Below are 26822 nucleotides of genomic sequence, written 5' to 3' on the forward strand. Positions count from 1 at the left end.
CCAAGAAGAACTGACCTTGACCTTTATAGGAAGTTGGTCTGGAGATGACAAGGAGCCACGTGGTAAGTTGAGGGAATCAACATTTCTGGATTACAGCAGGAAAAATTCCCACCGCTCGCTCCAGATATGGCCTTCACGGGAAGTGTTTGTGCTCCTTGTATCCAAGGAGCCTAGAACTCAGAGTCCATGTACCTCATAGATCATTCTGGAACATTCCTCATAAGACCAGTGAGTGGTCATCTGTGGGCCGCAGTTGTTGTTACTAAACATTTTGAATACGGTTCCCAAAAGGAGACAGTCTGATTTACAGACGATCCAGAGTAACTCAAATTGGGACTAGCACCGCTGAGGATTTCTTCTAGCCAGTATTCCTGAGATTCTAATACCATTGTTGTCATTTTAAGATACAGTGTTTTCAGAGGAAGTGAGAGACTTTAATCAAATTCTGAATAATTTTAAAGGGAAGGTGATCAAAGGGAGAAGATGTGCCTCGACAAGTAGGCATAAGTGGCTTAAAACGAATGTGAACATCAAAGAGTCGGAATAATTTAGAAAGCACATCTTGTTTTGAAAACGCATTATACAGATGTAGGGCTTTTGGGGGGGTCCATAAAAATCAATCAATTATGTAAACTTACCCATTGAAACTTTTTTTTTTTTTTTAATCTGTTGAGTATTTCCTTCTTTGGGGAACTAAAATTTAGATATCCTGAAAATGTCGCCTCAATAAGTCTAACAAGAAGAACAAGGGTCTGGAGACCAAGACTCTTTGGGAGACAGTTTGGCAGCTTCTTACAAGGCTAAACACTGTCCAGCAACCATACTTCTAGGTATTAGCTCAAATGAATTGAAAACATGTCCACACAGAAAGCTGCATGTGGGTGCTTACAGCAGTTTTATGAAAGCGGCCGAGATGTCCTTCAGTAGGCGAATGGATAAACATACTGTGGCACAACCAATAGATTATTATTTAGTGATAAAAAGAAATGAGCCAGGGGCTTCCCTGGTGGTGCAGTGGTTAAGAATCCGCCTGCCAATGCAGCGGACACAGGTTCAAGCCCTGGTCCCGGAAGATTCCACATGCTGCAGAGCATCTAAACTAAGCCTGTGCGCCACAACTACTGAGCCTCTGCTCTAGAGCCCGTGAGCCACAACTACTGAAGCCCACATGCCACAACTACTGAAGCCTGCCCACCTAGAGCCCATGCTCCACAACAAGAGAAGCCACCACAATGAGAGGCCCGCGCACCACAAAGAAGAGTAGCCCCTGCTCGCTGCAACTAGAGAAAGCCCGCGTGTAGCAACGAAGACCCAATGCAGCCAAAAATAAAATAAAAATAAATTAATTTTTTAAAAAAAGAAATGAGCTAAAAAAATGGAGAACTTTAAGTTCATATTAAATGCTAAGTGAAAGAAGCCATTCTGAAAAAGGCTATGTATTGTCTGATTCCAACTCTGTGACATTCTGGAAAAGACAAAACTATGCAGATAGAAAAAATACCGGGTTCATGAAGATGGAGGAGGACGAACAGGTGCAGCACAGGACATTTTTAGGGCACTGAAATATATGCTACTGTAATGGTGGATACATATTATTATGCATTTGCCAAAACCCACAGAAGTGTACAACACAAAGAGCAACCTTAATGTAAACTATGGGGTTTTGTTAGTAATAATGTATCAATATTGGTTCATTAATTGTAACAAATGTTCCACATTAATGCAAGCGTTTATTAATAGGGGAAATTGGGTGCAGGGAGGTGGGTGTATGAGAACTCTGTACTATCTGCTCAGTTTTTCTGTAAACCTAAAACTGTTCTAAAAAGTAAAGTCATTAGTAAAAACAAAAACAAAACAAAACAAGAAACCCATAATGAGATATCACTACACGCTTATCAGAATGGCTAAAATAAAATATGTATATGTATAATGGCAACATCCAATATCGGCAAGGATTTGGAGAAACTGGATATCTCATAAATTGCTGGTAGGAATATAAATGGTACGGCCACTCTGAAAAACAGTTTGGCAGTTTGTTAAAAAAAAAAAAAAACTAAACTAAAAATGCAAATACTGTATGACCTAGAAATGCACTCCTGGGCATTTATCCCAGAGAAATGAAGATTTAGGTTCATACGAAACCCTGTAATAAGGGACAATTAATAGTAGAAGGGCAACCTATGAAATGGGAGAAAATATTTGCAAACCAAATATCTGATAAGGGGTTAATATCCAAAATATGTAAGGAACCCCTGCAACTCAATAGCAAAAGATAAAATAATTTAAAATGGGCAAAGGACTTGAATAGAATAGACATTTCTCCAAAAAGACATACAAATGGCCAGCAGTTACATGAAAAGGTAAAGAGCATCACTAATCATCAGAGAGATGCAAATCTAAACCACACTGAGATATCACCACACACCTATTAGAATGAATATTATTTTTTTAAAAAATTGAAGAGGATGTGGAGAAATCAGAACTTTTGTACCCTACTGATGGGAATGTAAAATGGTGCAGCCACTATGGAAAACAGTATGGAGTTTCCTCCAAAAAAAATTAGAAATACCTAATGATCTCACTTCTCACTTCTGGGTATTCGAAAGTCAGGATCTCAAGTAGATGATTTGCACTCCATTGTTCACTGCAGCATTATTCACAGTAGCTGAGATGTGGAAGCAACCTAAATGTCCATCAGTGAATCAACAGATAAAGAAAATGTGGTATACACATAAAATGTAATATCCTTTAACCTTAAAAAAGAAGGAAATCCTGCCATATGCCACAACATGGGTGAAGCTTGAGGACATTGTGCTGAGATAAGCCAGACGCAGAAGGACAAATACTGCGTTTATATGAGGTATCTAAAATAGACACATGGAAGCAGAGAGTAGAATGGTGGTTGCCAGGGTCTTGAGGGAAGGGGAAATGGGGAGTTACTGGTCAACAGGTATAAAGTTTCATTTAGGCAAGGTGATTAAGTTCTAGTGTTCTGTACATCGTGCCTCTAGTTAACAATACTGTATTGTACACTTAAAATTTTGTTATGAGGGTAGATTTTATGTTAAGTGTTCCTACCGAAATGAAAAGAAAACTGTAACTGGAATAGCCCCAAACTGGAAACATCCCAGATGTGGTAGCCAAACTGTGGTAAATCCCTACCATGGATTACCACTCAGTAGTAAAGTAATGAACTATTGATACAAATAACAACTTGCATAAATCTCCAGAGAATTATGCTGAATGAAAAAAAATGCCTATTGATATAACATTTTTGAAATGACAAAATTATGGAGAAAAAATTAGCGATAGTCAAGGGTTAAGGAAGGATGGGGTATGGAGGAAAGTGGGTGTGGCTATGAAAGGGCAACCTGAGGGATCCTAGTGGTGATGGAAACGTTCTGTATCTTGACAATATTCATGTCTGTATCCTATTTGTGACTTTGCAAGTGAAACCGTGCCCTATAGGGTTAACAGAAACTGGTGACTAACAAATTCTTTTTTTTAAAAATAAATTTATTTTATTTATTTATTTTTGGCTGCGTTGTGTCTTCGTTGCTGTGCATGGGCTTTCTCTAGTTGCGGCGCACGGGCTTCTCATTGCCATGGCTTCTCTTGTTGCGGAGCACGGGCTCTAGGCGCGTGGGCTTCAGTAGTTATGGCACGTGGGCTCAGTAGTTGTGGCTCGCGGGCTCTAGAGTAGAAGCTCAGTAGCTGTAGCACACAGGCTTGTTGCTCCGTGGCATGTGGGATCTTCCCGGGCCAGGGATCAAACCCATGTCCCCTGCATTGCCAGGCGGATTCTCAACAACTGCGCCACCAGGGAAGCCCCTAACAGAAATTCTTGACCTTGTCTTACAGCTCGTTAAAACCACCTCCACTTGTAACCAGCCTTCACTGATCAAGCTAACTATAATTTTTGCTACAGAAGATTTGCATGTGCTCCAAGCCACACGTAGCCTATACAGTAAGATGTTTGCCCAAGTCATTTTCCAGGAACTTGGACTGAGCTGTGTCCAGTTCAAGCTCAAGCCAGTTAAGAGTGGTTGGGACCACTGACCCTACACCTGGGCCTTTACAAAGTCCTGATGTGTCTGATGAACAAACTTTTGACATCAGAGGGCCAAAAACTCCTCCCTCAGATCATACTAAGCGCCTCCATTTTGGGACATGCATCCCATGAGGAAGCATGTAACTCAGATTTGCCTGCACAGAACACAGATTACCTCACCTTTTCCCTACCGCCAATACCTTTTCCCATGCCTAAGATCACCTTGCTTCTTTAACCCATAAATACCTCACCCCCCTCGCCTCAGGGAGGTGGATCTGAGATGTTTTCCCATCTCCTCGCAGGGCTGCCTCTGAATAAACCTTTTCTTTGTTGCAAACCTTGGCTTTTTGCTGTGCCTTGGGCAAATGAACCTGGTTTGGTAACACAATACTTCACCCTTGGGGGAACCAGATAAAGGGTACACTGGATCTCTCTCGGTGGTTTCTGTATTTTTTACAACTGCAGGTGAACCTACATTTGTCTCAAATAAAATATTTAAAGTCATTAATCACCCCTTAAGACTAGCCTCTGTTTCACTACTATATATAAAATATATAACTAGCAAGGACCTACTGTATAGCACACGGAACTCTACTCAATAGTCTGTAATAACCTGTATAGGAAAAGAATCTAAATGAAGAGTGGATATAGGTATATGTATAACTGATTCACTTTGCTGTACACCTGAAACTAACACAACATTGTAAATCAACTATACTGCAATTAAAAAAAAAAAAAAAGACTAGCCGCTGTTTACATTTCTGTGGCCACTGAGACATTCAGCAAATGCTTTCAGACTTGGCTTTGTGGTTTATGGTGTAACAGGCCCAGCCAGGAGCCCTGGTTCCTACCCCAGCTCCCCCACTGTCCCCTTGTGCCACCTCTTTTGTCAGCACCACTGTCCTCACCTGGAAAGTAGCATGGTTGTGAGAATTAGATATGTTCGTAAGTCATAAAACGCCCAAAACAGGAGCTGGCACGTAAGAAACTCAAAATAAGTGAATACTTTTTTTTCTTATTATTTTCTGGTTTGTATCTCTGTATGCCTTACAAATTTTCTACAATTCAGCATGATTATCACGCTCAACAAAATTGCCCAGGATCCTCCCTCAGTCCAGCCCAGAAGTCTGCAGAAGGGTGGGCCACAGCCTCCTTTCTCCACCTCCACCCACGCCCCCTCCCTTTCTGGAATTCTCCCTCCTCCCTCCCCCACCGGCCTCCCTAAGCAATCCCCCCTCCCCTCCTACCTCTCCCCCATCTCTCTCTTCTCCCCCTTCCCTTTCCCCCCATCTCCTCTCTCCCTCCACTCTTCCTCCTCCCCTCCCATCCCTCAATACCACTCCCCCAGCACCCCTATCCCCTTCGGCCGCGGTTCCGGTGCCGCGGGGGCCTCTGGGAGCTGGAGGGGCGCGGTCGGGTCTCGGGTAGGTTCGGGTCCGCTCGGCTCCGTTCGGCTCCGCTCGGCTCCATTCGGCTCCGCGGGCGGGAAGGCCTGAGCGGAGGCGGAGGCGCGCGGGCTTCTGGGAAGTGTAGTCCGCCCGTCTGCGCAGGCGCAGTGCGGCCTGGAGGCCGTAGGGCGCCGGTCATTGTACAGACCGACCCGCGCTGGTGAGTCCGGCCGCGGGAAGGGCAGGGCAGGGCAGGGCAGGGCAGGGCGGGGCGGGGCGGGGCGGGGCGGGGCGGGGCGGGGGCGGGCTCGGGAGGGGGCATGCTGACTGAGGAGAGGGGTCGTGAGGTCACAGGCGAGGGGCCTGAGGGCTGAGGGGAGGGTGTGCGGGCCCAGGCGAGGGGCGTGAGGGAGGAGGGGAGGGTGTGCGCGCCGGGAGAGGGCGTGTGGGCTGAGGGGAAGGTGTGGGCACTGAAGGCAGAGGGTGTGCGGGCCCAGGCGAGGGGCGTGAGGGAGGAGGGGAGGGTGTGCCCCCGGGAGAGGGCGTGTGGACTGAGGGGAAGGTGGGCCCTGGAGGGAGAAGGTGTGAGGGCCCAGGTGAGGGGAGTGCCGGCTCAGAGAGAGGGCTGGGGAGAGGAGTGGAGGGAGGAGGCTGGTACTGACCTAAAGTGATGCGATGGGGAAGGAGGAGAATCTGTGTGTGTGTGTGTGCATCAGTGTAAGTCGGGGCGGGGGTGCGCACGCGCTCATGCGCCTACCGGTCTTGGTCTCTGTGGGGGTCTCCTGTGTGTAGTCTTTGCCTTCCCTGTTGGGGTGGGGGCAGTGTATCTCTGGGTGACCGCCACGTCCACATCTTTGGTTGTGTGTGTGTCTGCCTTTATTTCTGCCCACGGTGTCTCTGTGTGAGGGTGTCATCCAGGTGTCCACCTGTGCCTCGTCTTTCACTCTGTGGCTGTGTCCCTGGGTGTGAGTGTGTCTGTGAGCATGGGGTGTGTCTCTCCCGAAGTCCGCCCCGTCAGTGTCTTTATCTCTCTGTGTGTGTGTTCACCTGTGTGTCTCTGTCTTTGGGCCTTTCTGGGTGTTTGTATGCGAGTGCATCTGGGTGCGACCCTCCTAAAAGCACGTGTGAAAGACTGTGAACGCTTGGACAGGCCTAGCAGAGCTACCTCCCTTCTCGTCCTGCAGGTCTCCTGGCCTGGGGCCCCCAGACTCCCCAGCTCCTTCCTGCCCCTCAGAGCCTTGTCCGGCTCGGCTCGTAGAAGGCTCTGGAGGGTTGGTGGGGGCAGGAAGTGTGTGGGTGACAGGATGTGGGGCTAAGGCTTCTTCTCTTGCCTTCCACAGGACCTTCTTAAAGGAGGGTCACAGTCCCCTACCTCCTCCTGACCCGGGGTTGATTTGTTCAGGGGATGTGTATTGGGCCCTCAAAGTGCTGTTCTGGGCACTTTGCTGGGACTACTTCATTTATAAGCCTCCCAGTAACTCCAAGGTAGGGACCTCATCATCCCCATTTTATACATGGGGAAACCGAGGCTCAGAGACTTAAGTGAGTGACCCAACTCTATACCCAGGTATCTGGGTTCCAGAGACCCCGCACTTAATGACCAGACAAATGGGAAATCCTTTCTTCCTTTCGGCTCATCTGACACAGAGTTGCAGGATTTTTTTCCCCCATGGGAATCTTACCCTTAGAAACAATGGAAGGAAGGAAATGCCAGAAGACTCAAGGAAGGAGAGGAGGGAAGTAGCCGCCAGCTTTGTAGCCACATAGATTTCAGGCCACATGGGTTCAACAGTCACCAGCCCGGAGCATGTCACTTCCAGGGCCTCTGTGCCTTTGTCGCCTTCATGGGCTCCTTTTTTCACGAAAAAAAAAAAAATTATAGTTTGTGATTACACTGATATGAAGACAAATATAATCCAGGCTGGATTAGAGTCACCTTTTTTTTTTTAAAATGATCTTAAATTAAGACATTCTCGTGGGCCCCTACAGGTATCAGGGGCCTTGGGCTCGCTGTGCCTCCTGGGTAAGTCGGCTCTGGTCATGTCCACGTCCGGCCAAAGCCAGTGTTGTTGACCTCACAGTGTAGGGATGGGAGTCACATGGAGATTGCCAGTCTAGAAAGAATACTCTTTAAAAAATTAAATTCTGTTTAAAAAATTATGACATTAATATGAAGTCACTCACCCAGGGAAACAAAGGAATATAAAGAAAAAAAATGAATAACTCCCCCTTCCCATTCCCCCTCCAACCCCACGAGGCACCATCTGGTGTCCTTCATTCCATGGCCTTCCCCAGGCCTGTCCCAGGCTCAGAAACACCTACAGAAACACACACCAACATGTGCTGGTTCATTTTTATACAGAGGGGTTAAAGTTAGGTATAAAACCAAGTAACTTGCTTTTCTCATTATGACATCACAAATATATATGTCAGCAGATGCAGAACCCACTCCTGTTTTCTAAGGAGACCTGATATTTCACACAATGGATGCCCCGCCATTTATTCAACATTTCTTTGCTGATGGATACTTATATTTTGTTTCTGTTTTTTTGTGTGTTTGTTGGTTTGATTGGATTCTAGGAACAGTGCTATAATAAACATCTTTTTTCCATATATAACATTTTACATGGAGTTTTTGTTGCTATGGGCAGAGTCCCGGGAACAAGGCTGCTGGGTTATGGGGTTCGTGTTTTGCCAGCTCACTCTCCAGAAATGTTGAGTGACTCCCGTTCCTTCAGCTGTGTGTGGGAGGCCCATTTCTTTGCATCTTTGCCAGTGATAGAAGTTGGCGTATTCATTCACTCAGCTCTATGTTTGGGTACCTCTGGCTGTTACCCTAGATGCTGGAAACACAATCCAGAAATGATCATCTCTGCTCCCCGGGGGCTTGCATTCTTGTGAAGGGAAGACAGATGATGAACTTGAAAACTTTTTAAAGAGACAGTTGTCAACAATGATGTGGGCTATAAGAAGATGGCAGGGGTGGGCGTTGGTTGCTACTTGAGCTCAGGGCCGTGGGAGTGGGAGACTTCTCCATGGAGGTGACATTTGAGCTGCCAGTGAGAAGGAGCCAGCCAGGGGAAGAGCATTTCTGGCAGAGGAAGCGGCAGATTCGAAGACCAGTGTACCTGGGGCCAAGTGTTTGAGAGGGGAGTGGAGTGGGAGGGGGAAGGCCCTCGGGACAGACTGTAAGGGCCATGTGGGCAGCAGTGAAGACTGGCGATGATTTCTAAGGCTGTGGGAAGCCACCGGAGAGTTTTAAGCTGGAGGAGGTTTTGCGGAGGGGTTGCTGCGGGCCGGGCACACTGCTGTGGGGTTTGCAGACGTGAAGTGATGGGGACACAAGCCCATACCTTTGTGACCCTTTGTGATGTACAGCAGGGCTTCTTTTTTTAAATAATTATATTGATTTTTAATTTGAAATTTCACTGTTTAAAGTTTATAGGGACCAACGTTTAATTTGACAATACTCTTTTTTTATTGAAATATAGTTGATTTACAATGTTGTGTTAATTTCTGCTGTACAGCGAAGCAATTTAGTTATACATATATGTATTCTTTTTCATATTCTTTTCTATTATGGTTTATTACAGGATATTGAATATAGTTCCCTGTGCTATACAGGAGGACCTTGTTGTTTATCCATTCTATATATAATAGTTTGCATCTGCTAATCCCAAACTCCCACCCCTTCCCTCCCCCAACCCCCTCTCCCTTGGCAACAGCAAGTCTGTTCTCTATGTCTGTGAGTCTGTTTCTGTTTCATAGATAAGCTCATTTGTGTTGTATTTTAGATTCCACATATAAGTGAAACTATATGGTGAAATGGGGTCGGTGGAAACAGTGCCCACCTTGCAGGGGTGTTAGGAGGATTAAGTGAGAGGCGTTGGTCTAGGGCTTTGCAGGCGGTAAGCACCCTGAATGTTCGCTGTTAACGTGTGTGCCTGTCCCTGTCTCCTGCCCCTCTGTGGGCATGTGTGTGTCTGTCCTGTGTGCATTGTGAGGTGGGCCTAGGCCTGGTCTCTCACCGTGCCTCCCTCTTTCTCCCCCCTGACCAGAGCCCGCCATTCCCGGTCACCGTGGGCAGTGGAGGGATGGCCGCCCAGCTGCTGACTGATGAGGCCCTGGTGAGTCATGTTGCCTCCCTCTCCTTTCCAGAGGGATGACCCTCTGACCCCCAGCCCCGTCCAGGGCCCACGTCCCCACCTCCTGGGGGTTCTGTCCACCCTGAGGAAGGACAGCAGTGCTCAGGGGTGACGCTCCTGTCCCCTCTGCCCCCTCCAGGCCCAGGAGCCTCTCTCTTGCCTGTCCCTGACATTGGCTTTGGTCAACCAAGGAGGACAGGGCAGCTGGGGAGTGACTGGTTCTGCCCTGGGGGCCCTCAGGAGACGCAGGAGGGCACCCGGAAAGTGATGGTTTAAATGTGTACAAGGCTCGCTGGAACAAGGCCCACACATTTCAGACAGCAGTTACCTCGGGGGAGGGAGGGCGCCCATGGGGAGGGCACACGGCTGGCGTCCCCGGCTCTCACTGTAATGTGTTATGATGTTTTAATGGCTGGTACGTATATAGCTGTGTATTGAATTTTTCTCTAAGCTTGCTTTTATGCCAGAAATATTTCATAATAATAAATATATAAATGTTCTTTATAGAAAATAGGGAAAATCCAGTAACCTGTAGGTAAGAATATAATTCACCCATAGTGCCTCTACCCAGAGATAACCGTGTGGATTATTTGTATATTCATTTATTGGCTTCCTTCTCTGATGATTATTTTAAAAAATTGACCCAGTATTGGCTCTGCCATTTTTATCTTGGAAGATTTTTTTTTTCCATCCCACTTTAATCATTAGGATTTCCCCAGCCTTTGAAAACTACAGACATCACTTGTTTTGGCTGCATAATCAGTGTATCTAAATGTCCATCTGGTATTGGTGAGTTTGACTTTTTAAAAACTCATTTTTCAATGCTGTAAATAATCTACTGTAAAAGTAAAAGAAAATTCCTGATAAATAAGGAAATGCCATGATCATTACAAAAAGCTTAGAAAATCCAGAAGAGCATAGTGAAGAGGATCAGAATGACCCTTGATCTCATCCTAGAAATAACCACCCTCGAATGTTGTGTGTCCTTCTCTCCCTGGATACATGTTTTTTTGCAAAAATAAGAATCACCCCAGCTGAGCAATTTTTATACCCTGCTTTTTCATCAAAGATTTCATCCTGAGCATTTCTCTGCATTGTTAAAAACTCCTTGGTAACATCCATTTTAATGACTCCATAGAAATTTTATCTTGGGGCCATACCTGGTTTACTTAATGGTTCCCCTATTGTTTGATATTTATTTGTCCCTAGTTATTTATGGCTGTCGGGTATTTATTGTGCAAGTTGGATATAAATGATAAATGGATATGTGACAAATGCTATAAACTTTGAGCATGATAGGTGACAAATGGTGTCACAAAATCTTTTCCGAGTAGCATTGTATGTGTATTAGTGAGGTTTGATTTTTAGAAAATGTTTATTAGCCTTTTCTGCAGGGGGTTAAATGATCTATCTTGTGCTTTACCAGTCTCCAGGAATCTTAGTATTCTTGAAGATTTTAAAGAAGTGTGTGTGTATGGAAATATTTGTGGCAAATATACTTCCCAGCTTTACTTTTCGTTTCTTATTTTATATTTAAGTCCAAAAGCATTTCATATTTTTAAAATCGAGTCTGTCTCTCCTCCTCTGGTGTCTTCCATTGTCTTTAAACTATAAAAGTGTTTCTCCATCCACAGGTCACACATCATCTGTTTTTCTTCCTTTTTTTCCGTTTATCATTTGGATGTTAACAGTGAACTTCTGAATCCACCTAGAATTTATTTTGATGTCTAAATGTGTCATTTCACTTACCTGTGAGTTTTGGTTTGTCATGCCTTTATTTATTTAACGCCTGTATTAAGATGTACCCCACATACCACAGAGTGTACAATTCATTGGCTTATTGTATATTCAGAGTTGTGCAACCATCACCACAGTCAATTTTAGAACATTTCATCATCCCAAATGGAAGTGTGTACCCAATGGCACTCACTCCCATTTCCTCTCTTGACCCCCAACTGCTGGCAACCACTCATTTACTTTTTGTCTCCGGATTTGCCTATTCTGGACATTTCATATAAATGAAATCATATGATATATGGTCTTTTGTGTCTGGGTTCTTTTAGCATAATTTTTCTGAGATTCATCCATGTTTTAGCATGTGTCAGTGCTTCATTCCTTTTCATGACTGAATAATATTCCACTGTATGGTTAGATCACATGTTATTTATCCATTCATTGGTTGATGGACATTTGGGCTCTTTCCACTTTTTGGTTATCAGGAATGCTGCAGTTCAAACATTAGTTTGAACATGTGTTCTCAATTCTCTTGGGTGTATACTTAGGAGTGGAATTGCTGGGTCCTAATATAACTCTGTTTAACTGTCTAAGGAACTGTCGGACTATTTTCCAAAGCAACTGCACCACGATGTCTTCATTTTTAACTTGTCTGTGATTATCGTCTTGATTTCTTCTTTTTCCTACTTAATTTAGAAGGACTTGTTGATTATTTTTATTTTGGTATGGTTGGGATTTTTTATTTAAGTGCTTTCTTCTTAATTACATCTAGCGCAAATACATTCTGATTTTCAAAAAATAGAGCCTATCTGATTTCAGCTCTTTGGAATTTGGGGAGGTTTTCCTTGTGGCGAACTGGTTTGTGCCATTAGACAGGAAACCAAAACAGATGATGCACGAGAATGAGTGGCCTCAGACATGCACACACAAAGCACTCAGGTTCGGTGCATTTGGGGCTAAACCATACTTCTGGGGAAGTCTTCCCAACCCTCCAGAGGAGGGCGGCCCCTGCTGTGTGCGCTTCAGCATCCTTTGCTGTAAGGTGTCAGCTCTGAGACTTCCAGGACTGTCCATTTTGTTTTTAGTGCACCCCTCCCAGCCCAGCCCCAGAGCAGTGCATGGAGCCTACTCAGTAAATATGTTATTTATTGAGTGAGTTCACTGATGTGGGGCATACTTAGAGAAGACTCTCTGAAGGAACTACTATATTTTTAAAAATTAAAATAAATAAAGAGATAGAGGGGGCAGCAGGAAACTTTTGGAGGTGATGGATAGCTTATGGCCTCGATTGTGGTGATGTTTCATGGGTGCATACTTTCCAAACTTAATCAAGTGGTATTAATTAAATATGTATAGCTTTTATATGTCAATCATACCTCAATAAGGTGGCTTTTTTTTTTTAAAAGGAATTATTAGCAGGACTGGCCAAAGGATGTATGGGCCAAAGAATCAAATAATAATATCATATAATAATAACTACTACTGGGGAACTAGATCCTACACGCATGCCGCAACTAAGAGTCTGCATGCCACAACTAAAGATCCTGCATGCCTCAACTAAACATACTGCAACGAAGATCCTGCATGCCATGACTAGGCCCGGCCTGGCCAAAATAAATAAATAAATAAATATTAAATAATAATAATAACTACTACTACTAATAAGTATATATATAAGATGCATATGAAATGTCAAAATCAATCAAATGTAATAGTTGACATTCATCGAGAACTTACTCCAGCCATACCAGACACTGTGCTGGAACCATATATGCATTACCCCATTCAACCCCCATGACATCTACAGAGGTGGACATTGTTATTATGAACAAATGAAGTTCAGAGAGGTTAAGGCACTTGCCCAAGGAAAAGACAGCCATTGAGGGTAGGGCCAGGATTTCATTGCAGGCTTCCAGGCTCCTGAGCCCACACTCTCAACCACTGCCTTGTACTGCTTCCTCATCGAACAGTAGTGACCCACGAGGTAGAGGAGGCCAGCTTGAGCCCAAAGCCCCTGGGCGGGCACATGGGGACCATGATAGGACTGGCCAGGAGGTGAGGCCTCCTCTCAGGGAGGGTGAGCCAGGGTTCACGGTTCTCATGTCGGGGGCTCAGAGCACTGGGGAGAGCCAAGGACCTGTGGATGTGGGTGGCAGTAACAGTAGCTGATGGTAATTAAGCACCTACTGTATGCTGTGCACTGTTCTGAGTGTCAAACATGGATAACTCATTTAATCCTCACACCATCCTTACTGACCCATTTATTCATTCAAGAACTATTCATTGAGTGCCTACTATATGCCAGGCATTGTACTAAACACTGGGGAAATAGTAGAGAGCAAGACGGATGTATTGGTTTGCTAGGGCTGCCATAACAAAGTACCACAGACAGGCTTAAACAGCAGAAATATATTTTCTCACAGTTCTGGAGGCTGGAAGTCAAAAATCAAGGTGTTGGCTGGGCCATGTTCCTTCTGAAGAGTCTAGAGAAAATCAATTTCAAGCCTTTCTCTCAGCTCCCATTAGTTCTTGGCTTGTTTTCACATGGTATTTTCCATGTGTGCATTTCTCTGTGTCCAAATTTCCTCTTCTTATAAGGACACCAGTCATATTGGATTAGGGCCCACCTACTCCAGTATGACTTCATCTTAACCAGTGGCCCTATTTCCAAATAAGGTCCCATTCTGAGGTGCTGGGAGTAGGACTTCAACACATGGATTTGGAGGAGAGGAAGCATAATTCAACCTATAACAAATCCTTAGAATAGTACCTGGTACATAGCAACTGCCTATGAAGGGATAGGTGTTGTGACCTACAATTGACAACATAATTGTCATCACCATCATCGTCACCACCACCACCATCACCATCACCACCATCACCATCACCACTGTCATCACCGTCATCACCGTCATCATCACCACAACCATCGTCACCACCACCATCACCACCACCACCATCACCACCACCACCATCACCATCATCATCATCATCTCCCTGCTAAGCCACATTCATTTCATCCCCAGGGCTTACGGCATCAGCTGGAAAGGCTCTTATGCTTCCACCACATGAACTTCTCACGATTCCTCAATGGTCTAATCTGCCTTTTAAGCCTCATATCTTGACCCAAGCTCTTCCTCCCTCCGGAATCTCCCCCCAGGGACCTGACCACTGATCCTTCCCCCAGCCTACACTCAGTGTCACCTTTCTGAAGTCCTCCCAGACGCCCCCTAAAGCTGCCGTTGCTCAGGCGCCTGGAGAATTTTGTTCATACCTTCATGACAGTATTGACCAGATTGTGGGTCAGTTACCGGTGTTTTTGTCTGCCCCTCCTTTGAGGAACTAGTTCTTAAACCTTCTGTGTCTGTATCCCAGCACCTTGCTCAGTGCCTGCAGCTTTGTAGGGGCTCAGGAATCTTTGGTGAACTACTGGGTTCCATCTAGGTTTCTGCCTTTGCTGGGCTTCTAATGAATGTGTTGATTCACTGGGTTATGATCATTTTGCCTTTGATTCCTTCTCTGTCTCTCAAATCTGTGACTTTCTGCTCTAAACAGCCTCATATTTGTTTTATTTCTCTGTCAGAGGACCATCCCCAAATAATGAGGCACCAAGATAACTGAGTGGCTGGTCCTTGTTGAAATCACTTCAGATACATCCTGTGTGCCTTCCCTAGATCCTCTTGGCTTTTCTGGCCATTCTTCCAGACCTCTGTAAGGAGGGCCCTGCGGTGAGTGGTTGTGGGTTTCCTCTTACAGGAGTCAGTGACGTTCAGGGATGTGACTGTGGACTTCACCCAGGAGGAATGGCAGCAGCTGGAACCTGCCCAGAAGGACCTGTACAGAGATGTGATGCTAGAGAACCTCCAGAACCTGGTCTCGCTGGGTAAGGGGCAGCTTCGCTGAGTTACGTACCATCAGCCTGTCACGTGAGGACTACAGAGAGATAAGAAAAAAGATTGACAGATTTGACTACGTAGAAAGTTTAAATCACTCAAAGCTAAAACTAAAGTTGACAGATGATGAAATGGGGAATAATATTTACCACATGGATAACAGTCAAAGGATTATAATTATGTAAAGAGCTCCTAGGAATAAATAAGAAAAAGACTGAATGATGGCCAGACTTATAGCTGGCAGTTCATAAATGTGGAAATACATGGAATCACGCTTTATAAAAGATTTTTAAATCTTACTAATAGTCAAAGAAATAGAGAGTCAAAGAAATACAGTTTTTGCTCATGAGGTACACAGAAATGAAAAAGAATAATAGCCTGTATTATGAAGGTATAGGGAAGGGGACTCTGTCCTTTTAGGAGTATAATGTTGGGACAACTCTTTTGGAGGACAGTTTGGCATTATCAGCCAAATTTTGAACAATTCCATTTTTAGGGACCTATCCTTTAGAAATCTTTCTATAAGTGTACAAAGTTTTCCATAGGAAGAAAAATAGAAATGACCTAAATGCCCACCTGTACAAGACTGACTGACATATCAAGGTGTAGCCATATGATGGAAACCATGCTTTTCAAAGATGAGCACTCTTTGTAGGCACTGACATGGAATGATGTCCCTTGATGTGTTGCTGAAACACTAACTTTCAGAACTAGAGTATGGTCCCATTTCTTCAACAGCTTTTGTGGAAGTATAATTGACCTATAATTAACTGCACATATTTAAAGAATAATTCAATGTATTTCAACATCTGTACACATGCAGGAAACCATCACCATGATCCAGATAATGAACATATCCATTACCCCGAAGAGTTTCTTATGCCCCTTGGCAATATCTCCCTCCCCTACCCGTACCCACCCTCTATCCCCAGGCAACCACTGGTCTGCCTTATGTCACTGTGGTTTAATTTGCATATTCTAGAATTTTATATACATGGAATCATACAGCATGTAGTCTCTTTTTGGTCTGACTTCTTTCACTCGACATGATGATTTTGAGGTTCACCCATGTTGTTGTATGTATCAATAGTTCACATCTTTTTATTGCTGAATACCATTCTGCCTATGGATAGACCACAATTTGTTTATGCATTCACTTGTTGATGAACATTTGGGTTGTTTCCAATTCTGGACTATTACAAATAAAGCTGCTGTGAGCGTGTGTGTACAAGTTTTTCTGTAGGTATATGCTTTCCTTTCTCTTGAGTAAACACCGGTGAGTAGAATGGTTGGATCAGATATGAGGTGTATATCTAACTTTTTAAGAAACTCCAGACTTTTTTCCAAAGCAGTTGTAACATTTGACATTTCCACCAGCAGTGAGTGGGAGTTTCAGCTGCTCCATGTGCTTGCCAAATCTCAGTATGCTCAGTCTTTTTCATTTCAGCCATTCTCGTTGGTGTGTAGTCTTATCATATCGTAGTTTTCATTTGATAGTGAGAATCTTTCCATGTGCTTTTCTGCCACATGTATATTCTCTTCAGTGAAATATCTACTCAAGTCTTTTGCCTGTTTTATTTAGTTGGGTTGTTCGTTTCCTTATTGAGTTTTGAGAGTTCTTTATATGTTTATTATTATTATTATTGACATAAGTCCTTTATCAGGTAGATGCTTTGCAAATATTTTGTCTCATTCTGTGGGTAGACTTTTCTCTTTTTTGATGGCATCATTTGAAACACAAACATTTTTAATTTTGATGTGTTCAGTTTATTTATTTTGTTGTTGTTGCTTGTGCTTTTGGTTTCGTATCTCAGAAACCATTGCCCAACCAAGGCCATGAAAATTTACTCCTGTGTTTTCTTCTAAGAGTTCAACCGTTGTAGCTCTTCATGTACATCTTTGGTTCACTTTGAGTTAATTTTTGTGAATGATGTTAAAAAGGGGTCTAATGTCACTCCTTTGAATGTGGCTATCCAGGTTCCCCAGCACCATTTGTTTGAAGAGAAGTTTTTAATTTGAAGTCCAATTGATAAATTATTTTCCTTAGGAATCATGCTTTTGGTGTCAGATTTTAGAAATCTTTGCCTATCTCAAGGCCACAAAGGTTTTCTTCTGTATGTTGTATAGTTTTAGGTTTCATATTTTGTTCTATGATCCCCTTAGAGTTAATTTTTCTAATGACGCAAAATGTTAATTTGAGTTCACTTTTTTTTGTCAAATAGATGTCCTGTTGTTCCTCCATGTGTTGAAAAGACTGAATTTTTCCACTGAAAAATTTCCACTGAATTTTCTCCACTGAATTGCCTTTGCACTTTTGTCAAAAATCAGCTGTCCATGTATGTGTGGGTCTAATTCTGGACTCTGTTCTGTTTCATCCATCTATTTGTCTGTCTTGACACCAACACCACGTCATTTGACCTGCTTTCATTTTTGCCTTTGTGGCTTGTGTTTAGTCTAGGACGACTTAATCTCCACAAGACCCTTCTGAGTGTTCTGCCCAACGCCCCATGAATTATATGGTGCGAGTTACACGGCTGGTGTGAGGAGGCACTGTTCCCAGCCCTGCGTCAGCTCTGGGTACTGTTTTCAATTCCTCTCGGGTGGTTTTTCTCCAGCCTTGGGTAGTTTCTGTATAGGAGTGTTCTGATCAGTAACCCAAGTCCTGGAGGGAGGACCTTGCCTGTCTCCAGAGCCCACTCTCCACACTTTCCTGTCCAGTGCTCTGTCCTGTCAACTCCGCCTGCCTCCGTCTCTCAATTCCATCTCCTCAACTCAGGGAGCCTGCCGGGCTTCGCCTCAGTGTCCCCTCCTGTGCTGTGGCCTGCGAACTTTCCTGTAAGTTGGGTGGTCGTAGGGCCTGCCTCTTTTGAGTCCTATGTCTCAGGAGTCACTGCACTTTGTTCCTGATGTCCAGTGTCTTGAAAACCTTTGCTTTATATATTTTGTCCTCTCTTCCTCCCATTGCTTTAGGCTGTAGGCTGGAGGGAAATCTTATCTTTGTTACTCTATCTTGGCCACATTTTAGAAAAACAACAACAACAGTGTGTGTTCATATGTGTGTGTGCATACAGGGTGTGTTGTGCGTATTTTTCTTAAAGTATGTGCTGAGAAAAAATTATAAAAATGTACATCAAACTGTTAGATGGTGAGATTGCAGGAGACTTCCATTTTGTGTTATTTTTTGATGTTTGATGTTTTAATAACAAGTGTGAATTACTTTGTGATCAGAAGCAATTGTGGAAATACATAATATGGGAAAGGAAACTATAAAGGACAAGAAATCTAGTACCATGAAAAAAAAATCCACATTTAGACCAAAAGGAATGAATAACATTTTGGACGTTTGTAGCTTGTTGCCAAAATGGCCTCTGCAGACATTGTTCTGTTAACATTTCCCTTGACCGTGGGCAAGAAGGCCCATGTCCACACACTGTCACCAGCCACACATCATCAAATGCTTTGCTCCTTGCCGATCTGATTGGTGAAAAGCCATAGGGCAGGGTCCTTTTAATTTGGCTGATGTTGAGCTGTGTTTGCATAGCTTTTCACGAGTAAGAGCTGACGTTTGCTTTTTTGCAAATTATCTCTCCTGAAGGGTGTTTGTGTTTTTTTTTTAACTGAAGTAGAGTTGATTTACAATAGTGTGTTAGTTTCAGGTGTACAGCAAAGTGATTCAGTTATATACACATGTATGTTTCTAGATTATTTTCTATTATAGGTTATTACAAGGTATTGAATGTAGTTCCCTGTGCTATATAATATATCCTTGTTGCTTATCTAGCTTATGTATAGTAGTGTGTATCTGTTAATCCCAATCTCCTATTTATCTCTCCCCCCCTTTCCCCTTTGGTAATCATATGTTTGTTTTCTGTGTCTGTCTGTTTGTTTTATACAGATTCATTTGTATTATTTTTTAGATTCCATATATAAGTGATTTCATATGATATTTGTCTTTCTCTGTCTTACTTCACTAAATATGATATTCTCTAGGTCCATCCATGTTGCCACATCTCCTGAAGGGTTTTTTTTTTTTTTTAAAGGAATTCCTTTATTTTTATTATTTATTTATTTATTTATTTATTTTTGGCTGTGTTGGGTCTTCGTTTCTGTGCGAGGGCTTTCTCTAGTTGCGGCAAGCGGGGGCCACTCTTCATCGCGGTGCGCGGGCCTCTCACTATCGCGGCCTCTGTTGTTGCGGAGCACAGGCTCCAGATGCGCAGGCTCAGTAGTTGTGGCTCACGGGCCCAGTTGCTCCTTGGCATGTGGGATCTTCCCAGACCAGGGCTCGAACCCGTGTCCCCCGCATTGGCAGGCAGATTCTCAACCACTGCGCCACCAGGGAAGCCCTCCTGAAGGGTTTTAATCCCTGAAAGGGAGGCCGCCCCCTTTTAACTGCCCCTTAACTCTGGGATTTTGCTGGCATGCTCCCTCCAGCTCTCATATTTATTCCAGAAGACTTCCAACTGTATTCACAACTGAGACTCCGCTGCCTCCCATCTCTGCAGGCTCAGGCCAGTGTATGTCCCCAGGACATCTCAGACCCCATGCACCCCAAACCAAACCCACCATCAGCCTTCCTTTCCTCTTCCTACTGAGAAGTTACCCCCACCCATGCCACGGGGCCTTCATGCCCCATGCCGCCATCTGCCCTAACATCTGGGCGTCACGCCACACCCCAGGGTCACTAAGCCAGGATCACTCTCAAGTATTTCTCAAATCCTTCGCTCTGGCATGGGAAAGCATAAAAACACAGCAAAACAGTGACTGACCAGGGCCCGTGGCTCTGTGGTCATAGGCTTCAATCTCAGCTCTGCCTCTAGTATGCTGTGTGACCTTGAGTATGTGACTTCATTCTCAGAGCTTCAGTTTCCTTGTCTGTAAAATGGGTATAATCTCAAACATAACTACATGGTCTTGGGGACCACACAGAATGATCTGTGCCGATGGCTCAGCCCCGTACCGGGCACATTGCAGGTGTGCAGTGCATGTTAACCTGCTACCTTCTGTGTGCCAGGTACTGTAACTAACCAGGCACAGGCCAGGGTCTTGCCCTCCTGGAGCTCACTTTCCACTGGGGGGCAGAGGCTGGTAGTAAACAGATCAAGGGACAAAGACAAGTTGCCACGGGCCATAACAAACGCTCACTAGGAAGCAGGCAAGAGGATAGCAAGAGAGATCTTCCTTTCCACCGTAGGATGAAGGATAAATGCTAACTGAGGCCTGAGGATGAGCTCGCAAGGAGTATCAAGGAGCCAGCAGGTGCAAAGGCCCAAGGCAGGAAGAGCTCAGCACAGACAAGAGGGTAAAAGGGGAGCTGCAGGGCAAGTGTGCCTGAGGAAAAGGAAGGTGAGTCAGTCGGGCGTGGTCGGCAGGATCTAGGCTGGCTCTGTCTGTCCAAGGGCCCAGGAGGGAAGGTCTTGGCCCTGATTCTCAGTGCGCTGGGGAGATGCTGGAGGGCTTGGCCTGCCTGAGAAGATCCCCACCACTGAGTGGACTGCGCCTTGTAGAGGGCAGAGGGTGTAGGCAGGAAGTCCGCGGTGCCTGACTCGATGGTTGGCTGTGTTGGTGGACAGATTTGGTCTGGCTCAAGCTGCTTTGCCCATCCAGTGGCACTCAACAGCCTGGATGATGGGAGGGAAGGGGCGAATCAAGAATGACTGCTAAATCTTTTTTATTTTTAAAACACTTTTTAAAATTATGGTAAAATACATATAACACAAAATTTACCATTTTAGCCCTTTTTTAGGTGTACAGTTCAGTGGTATTGAGTTCATATTGTTGTGCAACCATCACCACCATCCATCTCCAGAGTCCTTTTCATCTTCCCCAACCTGGTCCCCAGTAAACACTCCCCGTTCCCTCCTCCCCCAGCCCCTGGGACCCACCATCTACTTTCTGTCTCTGTGAATTTGACTCCTCTGGGGACCTCATATGAGTGTCCTTCTGTGTCTGACTATGTTGCTACGTCTCTTTGATGAGCCTTTCTTTCTTTTTTTATCATTTGGGGTGGGGGTGACGGTTCCAAAATCACAAGTTTCCCATTAAATGGGTTTGCCATACCCAAGAGGGACACAGGAGGCTTCTGAATAGTCCTCAGCAGAACTCAGCAGGTCTGGGTGGGGGGCATACATTTGGGAGGCATCACTATATAGAAGATACTGAAGTCCAGACTCCCTTGGCGGGGCCATGAAGGCATGACATGACTGAGGGGAGGGGATCTCAAACTCAAGTGTCGGTGGGGCCAGGTGGGGTTTCAATGAGGGGTCGGGAACAGCTGCTGCTCCGCTCCTGCGTTTTATCGCCTCACAGGAGTAAAGGCTTTGTGTGGTCATATCGTCACACTTTTCGTGACATTTTTGTGTAAGATCTCACAACTTTTAAGTGTTGGGAATGAAGCCATTAGGTCCACGATACAGAGTCCGGAACTCAGACTGTAAATAGAAATGAACAGGATACACGTGGGAGGGGATTGGAGACTCCGCTTGATGACCAGGGAGGGATGGATGTGCAAAGAGGAGAGGTCTGGAGCCAGCCCCACGGGGACACCTGCGCTCCACGACTGGGCAGTGGAGGAGGGGAGTGAGGCCTACGGGGCAGGGGAGGGCGGGATGGAGCTGGGCTGGGGCCCGGGAAGACGGGATAACCTTCACACGCCATAAACGTCAGCTGTATTTGTATCATTTCTAATACAAAACCGATGCTCTGAGAAGCATGACTGGTTGGGGATATTCAGGATGGACCCTGGAGGGGAGGAATCCATTGCAGAAACTCCTCAGGTTTGCCAGAGCCTTTCTGACCCGCCCCCTCCCAGCCCAACTTGTGTGTCTCCTCCGAGCTCCGAAAGGGACATTTCTAGTTCTCTGCTCACCTCCTAGGTTGGTTCTGCCTTCTTAAACCACGTGTGTTGTCAGCGCATTGCTTTGCTCTTAGCTTCTCCATCCGTGCCCTGTCGTTTACCCACCCCCGCTTGGGAAATTACTTCCACCCAGCATTAACCGCGTGCATTTCTTCTCCTTCTCCTCCTCCTCCTCCCCCGCCAGACTTGGAAATGAGACCTGAAATGAAAGAACCGGACCTGAAGGAGGAGATTTCGGAAAACAGACCATCCGGGGCCTGGGGTTCGGCCGTGGACGGAGCGCGGACGCAGGGTGGCAGGGTGGAGTCGCGGCGGGGAAGCGCTAGCACCTGCCCGGGGCGGCTGGAAATCTCCCGGGAGTCGGCCCCCGAATGTCCTGAATTGCAGGCGTTCGTTAACCAGAGCCCCACCCCGGCGCCACCCAGGTCGGGGGGTCCGAGAGAAGCAGGGATCCACCCGTTTGCCATGCGGGGCAAGAACCTCGCAGGTAACTCGGACCCTGGTAAACCCTCCAGGCCGGACGTGGAGAAGAAATCCTACGACTGCAGCGAGTGTGGCAAGGCTTTCGGCCGCAGCTCGTCGCTGGTGAAACACCAGCGCATTCACACCGGGGAGAAGCCCTTCCAGTGTGACGTGTGTGGGAAGCACTTTCTGGAACGGTCGTCGCTGACCATCCACCAGCGGGTCCACACGGGCGAGAAGCCGTACGCGTGCGGGGACTGCGGCCGCGCCTTCAGCCAGAGCATGAACCTCGTCGTGCACCAGCGCACGCACACCGGCGAGAAGCCGTACGCGTGCGGCGTGTGCGGGAAAGCCTTCCGGAAGACCTCCTCCCTCGCCCAGCACGAGCGGGTCCACACGGGCGAGAAGCCGTACGCGTGCGGCGAGTGCGGCAAGGCCTTCCGCCAGAACATGCACCTGATCGTGCACCAGCGCACGCACACGGGCGAGAAGCCGTACGTGTGCGGCGAGTGCGGGCGCGCCTTCAGCCAGAACATGCACCTGACGGAGCACCAGCGCACGCACACGGGCGAGAGGCCGTACGCATGCGGGGACTGCGGCCGCGCCTTCAACAAGAGCTCGTCGCTGACGCTGCACCGGCGCAACCACACGGGCGAGAAGCCGTACGCGTGCGGCGAGTGCGGCAAGGCCTTCAGCCAGAGCGCCTACCTGATCCAGCACCAGAGGCTGCACATCGGCGTGAAGCCTTTCGAGTGCGGCCAGTGCGGCAAGGCCTTTAGCAAGAACTCCGCGCTGACGCAGCACCAGCGCATCCACACCGGCGAGAAGCCGTACGCCTGCTACATCTGCAAGAAGCACTTCACCGGCCGCTCGTCCCTGCTGGTGCACCAGATGGGCCACACCGGCGAGAAGCCCTACGCGTGCGGCGAGTGCGGGAAGGCCTTCAGCCAGAGCGCCTACCTCATCGAGCACCAGCGCATCCACACGGGCGAGAAGCCGTACCGGTGCGCGCAGTGCGGCAAGGCCTTCATCAAGAACTCCTCGCTCACGGTGCACCAGAGGATCCACACCGGGGAGAAGCCCTACAGGTGCGGCGAGTGCGGGAAAACCTTCAGCCGGAACACCAACCTCACGCGGCACCTGAGGATCCACACCTAAGACGCTTGAGGCGCCCCAGTCTACACCAGGTGGGCGGGGTCCTTAGCACGGGCCGTCGGCTCCAGGAGTTCTCATAGTGGGGACCCAGGGTGGCGCAGCCCCGCGGCTCTTAGGAATTGTGGGGGTCTTGGTTCCCACGCGCTCCTTCCCGGCCAGGCGTCCACACCACCGAGCCGGAAGCCTCGTGCCCAGTGTACTTGGGAACGTTGCAAGGTTGGCTGCGGCTGGTAACTCACGGGAGTTCCAGGAACGGAGCGCGTCAGGGTTGCAGACCAAGCGCTCAGTAAATTGTAAGCGCTGAGATGGAGCGTTAGAGCCTCCGGTCGGTCTCCGTTCCGATAGTAAAGTTGGGGAGAGGCGTGCAGGACTTGATAAGAGCGTGGGGACGTTTCTCGCCTTGTCACACACACCCTCGGTCTAGTCCAGACGTAGGTTGTCTGTGAGTTTCCTCTATGGGGAAGAGCTAGAGGGGGACCCTCCGTCGTCCTTCCGCATCCCAGTCCCCCTGCAGTCTCCCTAAACCGTACTGGAAGCCCCCTCGCCCCAGGCTAATAAGCGGTAGAAGTTGGCAAGTTCGTGAGAGGAAAAAAATTTTTTTTCAGAGTTAGCAATAAGAGTAACCGCTTTGGATACCAAAGTTTCTCATAGTGGTCTGTTAAATTTTTTTTTTTTAATAAAACTTTTCATGAAGGGAGACCAATGTCATCTTAAACAGTCATCAGATGAAAAAGATACAGGTACCAGGTGTGCTGTCAAAGTCGGTTTCAGTGCTTGTGGGAGAGGGCAGGGGAGCGGGTAACAACAGGCTTGATATTCAGGTTTAAATACTTAACCGGATTCAATAAGTTGCGCATCTGAGTCTCTTACATAGTTATTTTTTGCAGTTAAACTTGAAGGAGTCTCCTAAGGCTGATCTGAAGCTTTGTGTACACATAGAGTTCCCCCAGTCTCCCCTCTCTGGGACCTTTTCCACCACCCTTTTTATTTTAATGTTCTTTGCTACTGGTCGCAAATGTCCTGGCGTGTCTGAATGTCCCACACTTCCTGACGCCGGGGTACACAAAGAATAAATAATTCATTTTAAGCAACCACTTATATCAGTAAGCACACTTCGTGTTGCAGGTAGGAAAAGCAGCCATGTAGAAACATGGACAGTTTTTGAATGTCTGGCAGGGTGCAGGCATCAGGGTGGGCTTGATCCAGACGCACGGCGCGTCAGAACCACAGCTCTGCCTCCCCGTGGTCTGCTGGCTCTCCCTTCATGCACTGGCCTCGTCTTCAGGCTGGCTTCCCTTGTGGTTTCATGGTGGTTTCCAGCAGCTCCTCTTGACACATTTCCTCAGTCTCGTCCAGATGGAGAGAGACCTCTTCCAGTCATTGGCAAAAAAGCCCTATGCTTCATTCCGCTGGACTCACCAGGGGCTGATTGTTCTGACCAGAGAAATGCCATGTGTTGATTGGCTTAGATCTGGGTCTCGCCCTCATCCTTGAAATAGTAGCTGTGGAAGGGGAATGAATGGGAGTGACTGCCCAGATCGGCCTGAAACCACTGTCCGCCCTTGACGTGGGCATGGGGTCCATTCGGCCCAGGTCACGGTCGGGGAGAAGTGGGATGACACGGAGAAGCCGGCCCCAGCGTCATCGGATGGCCTCTCTGGCTTTTGTTGTGACAGTGAGGTCCTGCTGCGTGTGACTTTTTCTTTGGGGAGCCTTCTCATTGCCTCTGTCACCACGAGGGCCCCCGGTCCTGGCTGTCCTCTGTGCTCTCTTGACCACAGGATGGGGGCAGGGCCCAGAGAGACTGAGAGGCTCCGGGTCACATCTGTTTGCACCAGCTTTCGTCGCCATGCCCCCATTCCTGTCGGCAAGAACAGATGTCATGTGACCAGGTTTCCTGCTTGGTGGGGGGCAGGGGTGGCCGGGTGAGTGACTGTGACCCACAGGGCAAGTGTGAGCCTTGGATGGATCGAAGGTGAGCCCCAGCCGTGAGCGAGTGAGTTCCTTCTAACCCTCTGTGCTGCGGTTCCCTCTGCTTTAAAAAGGGGGTAGTGGGCATCTCCGAAGTCGATTGTTAGGATAGTCGGGGGCAGGCTAAGCTGCAGGTCCTGGGAACACAGAGCCTCAGACAACAGAGCCCCCAGCCTCTCTGTCTCTCTCCTGCTCCCTCACTTCCCTCTCAGTCTCAGACCAAAAAATTCACCCAGTCCCACTCCTTGTGGTCACTGAGGACCTACATCCCGTCCACCCCTGGGGACACAGGGCTGGTCAGAGCTGGCTGCCAGCTACCATGAGTGTTCCAGCGGCAGGTCAGGGGAGGCAGCCTGGAGGAGGTAAGTCTGACCCACGCCTTAGCACCGGACCGGACGGGGCCCAGTGTCTCCCGCTCACATGCCACGCCTTTGACAGCTGCCTCCCCTCAGACCTACGTGGAGGCTGGGAGGTGTCGTCCAGGGGTGTTTCCAGGGCGAAGTGGAGACAACCACCCCTCAGGCTGCACCCTGAGGACCTGTCCAGGCAGATCGTGCGGTCAGGCAGGGGCATGAGACACGGTCTTTCAATAAAACGAGCACAGGGAGCTTGGCAACCTTCTAGGCCCCCCAGTAGGAGCTAAGAGTCGGGGTCTCTGACGGTTTGGCCTAGCAGCCACGTCGCCACCCTCCTCCTGTGCTTCCCCCCATCACCTCGTACTCATGAGCTGGGCCACTCAGCCTCTCCCCGCTAGACCTTTCCACACCCGGCCCAGTCCTCTCATAACATGGGAAAGGACGGGGAGGAGGGGTGTGGGAGCACCCTCTTCTCTCGGCGCCACCTGGTCCCTGGTAGGTCAGGATGGGATGCAGGTAACTGAGACCTTGGACAGAGACAAGCCCTGGGGAGTTATCAGAGGCCCGTGGTCACCGTCCAGCATTATTCACTGAGGGCCTGGACACAGATTCAGAAGCTGGTGATGGCCAGGAATCTCCTGGAAGTTTTGGAATTTCAGGAGAGGTGCAAACCATCCTCTCTCAAATCACAGATTTATGAGCCCCCGACATACTGGATGGGATTCTTGTGAACATAAAGTGCTTTGAGTCAAGCAGGCTTATTGTCTAATATATGCCTCATTCACAGCCTTAATAATATCTTATTATTTTA

General features: G+C 47.2%; 1 protein-coding gene across 9 annotated transcripts in view; it reads left to right on the top strand.

Annotated features, from left to right (window-relative positions):
- The window catches only part of ZNF470 (zinc finger protein 470), a 68596-nt gene that overhangs the window by 40242 nt on the left and 1532 nt on the right, over positions 1 to 26822 (top strand). For 2 of the 9 annotated variants that reach the window (XM_036832224.1, XM_036832232.1), the window contains one exon: positions 22252 to 24394. In XM_036832224.1, the coding sequence (XP_036688119.1) occupies positions 22252 to 23687 (1436 nt within the window). In that variant the 3' untranslated portion in view covers positions 23688 to 24394. Of the gene's footprint in view, positions 1 to 5619; positions 5660 to 9315; positions 9348 to 9497; positions 9567 to 15074; positions 15202 to 22251; positions 24395 to 26822 lie in introns of those variants that run through there. The other 7 variants (XM_036832226.1, XM_036832227.1, XM_036832230.1 and 4 more) reach the window with 7 other exon arrangements.

Source organism: Balaenoptera musculus, chromosome 19, assembly GCF_009873245.2.
Source record: "Balaenoptera musculus isolate JJ_BM4_2016_0621 chromosome 19, mBalMus1.pri.v3, whole genome shotgun sequence".
In the NCBI taxonomy this organism is placed as follows: Eukaryota; Metazoa; Chordata; class Mammalia; order Artiodactyla; family Balaenopteridae; genus Balaenoptera; species Balaenoptera musculus.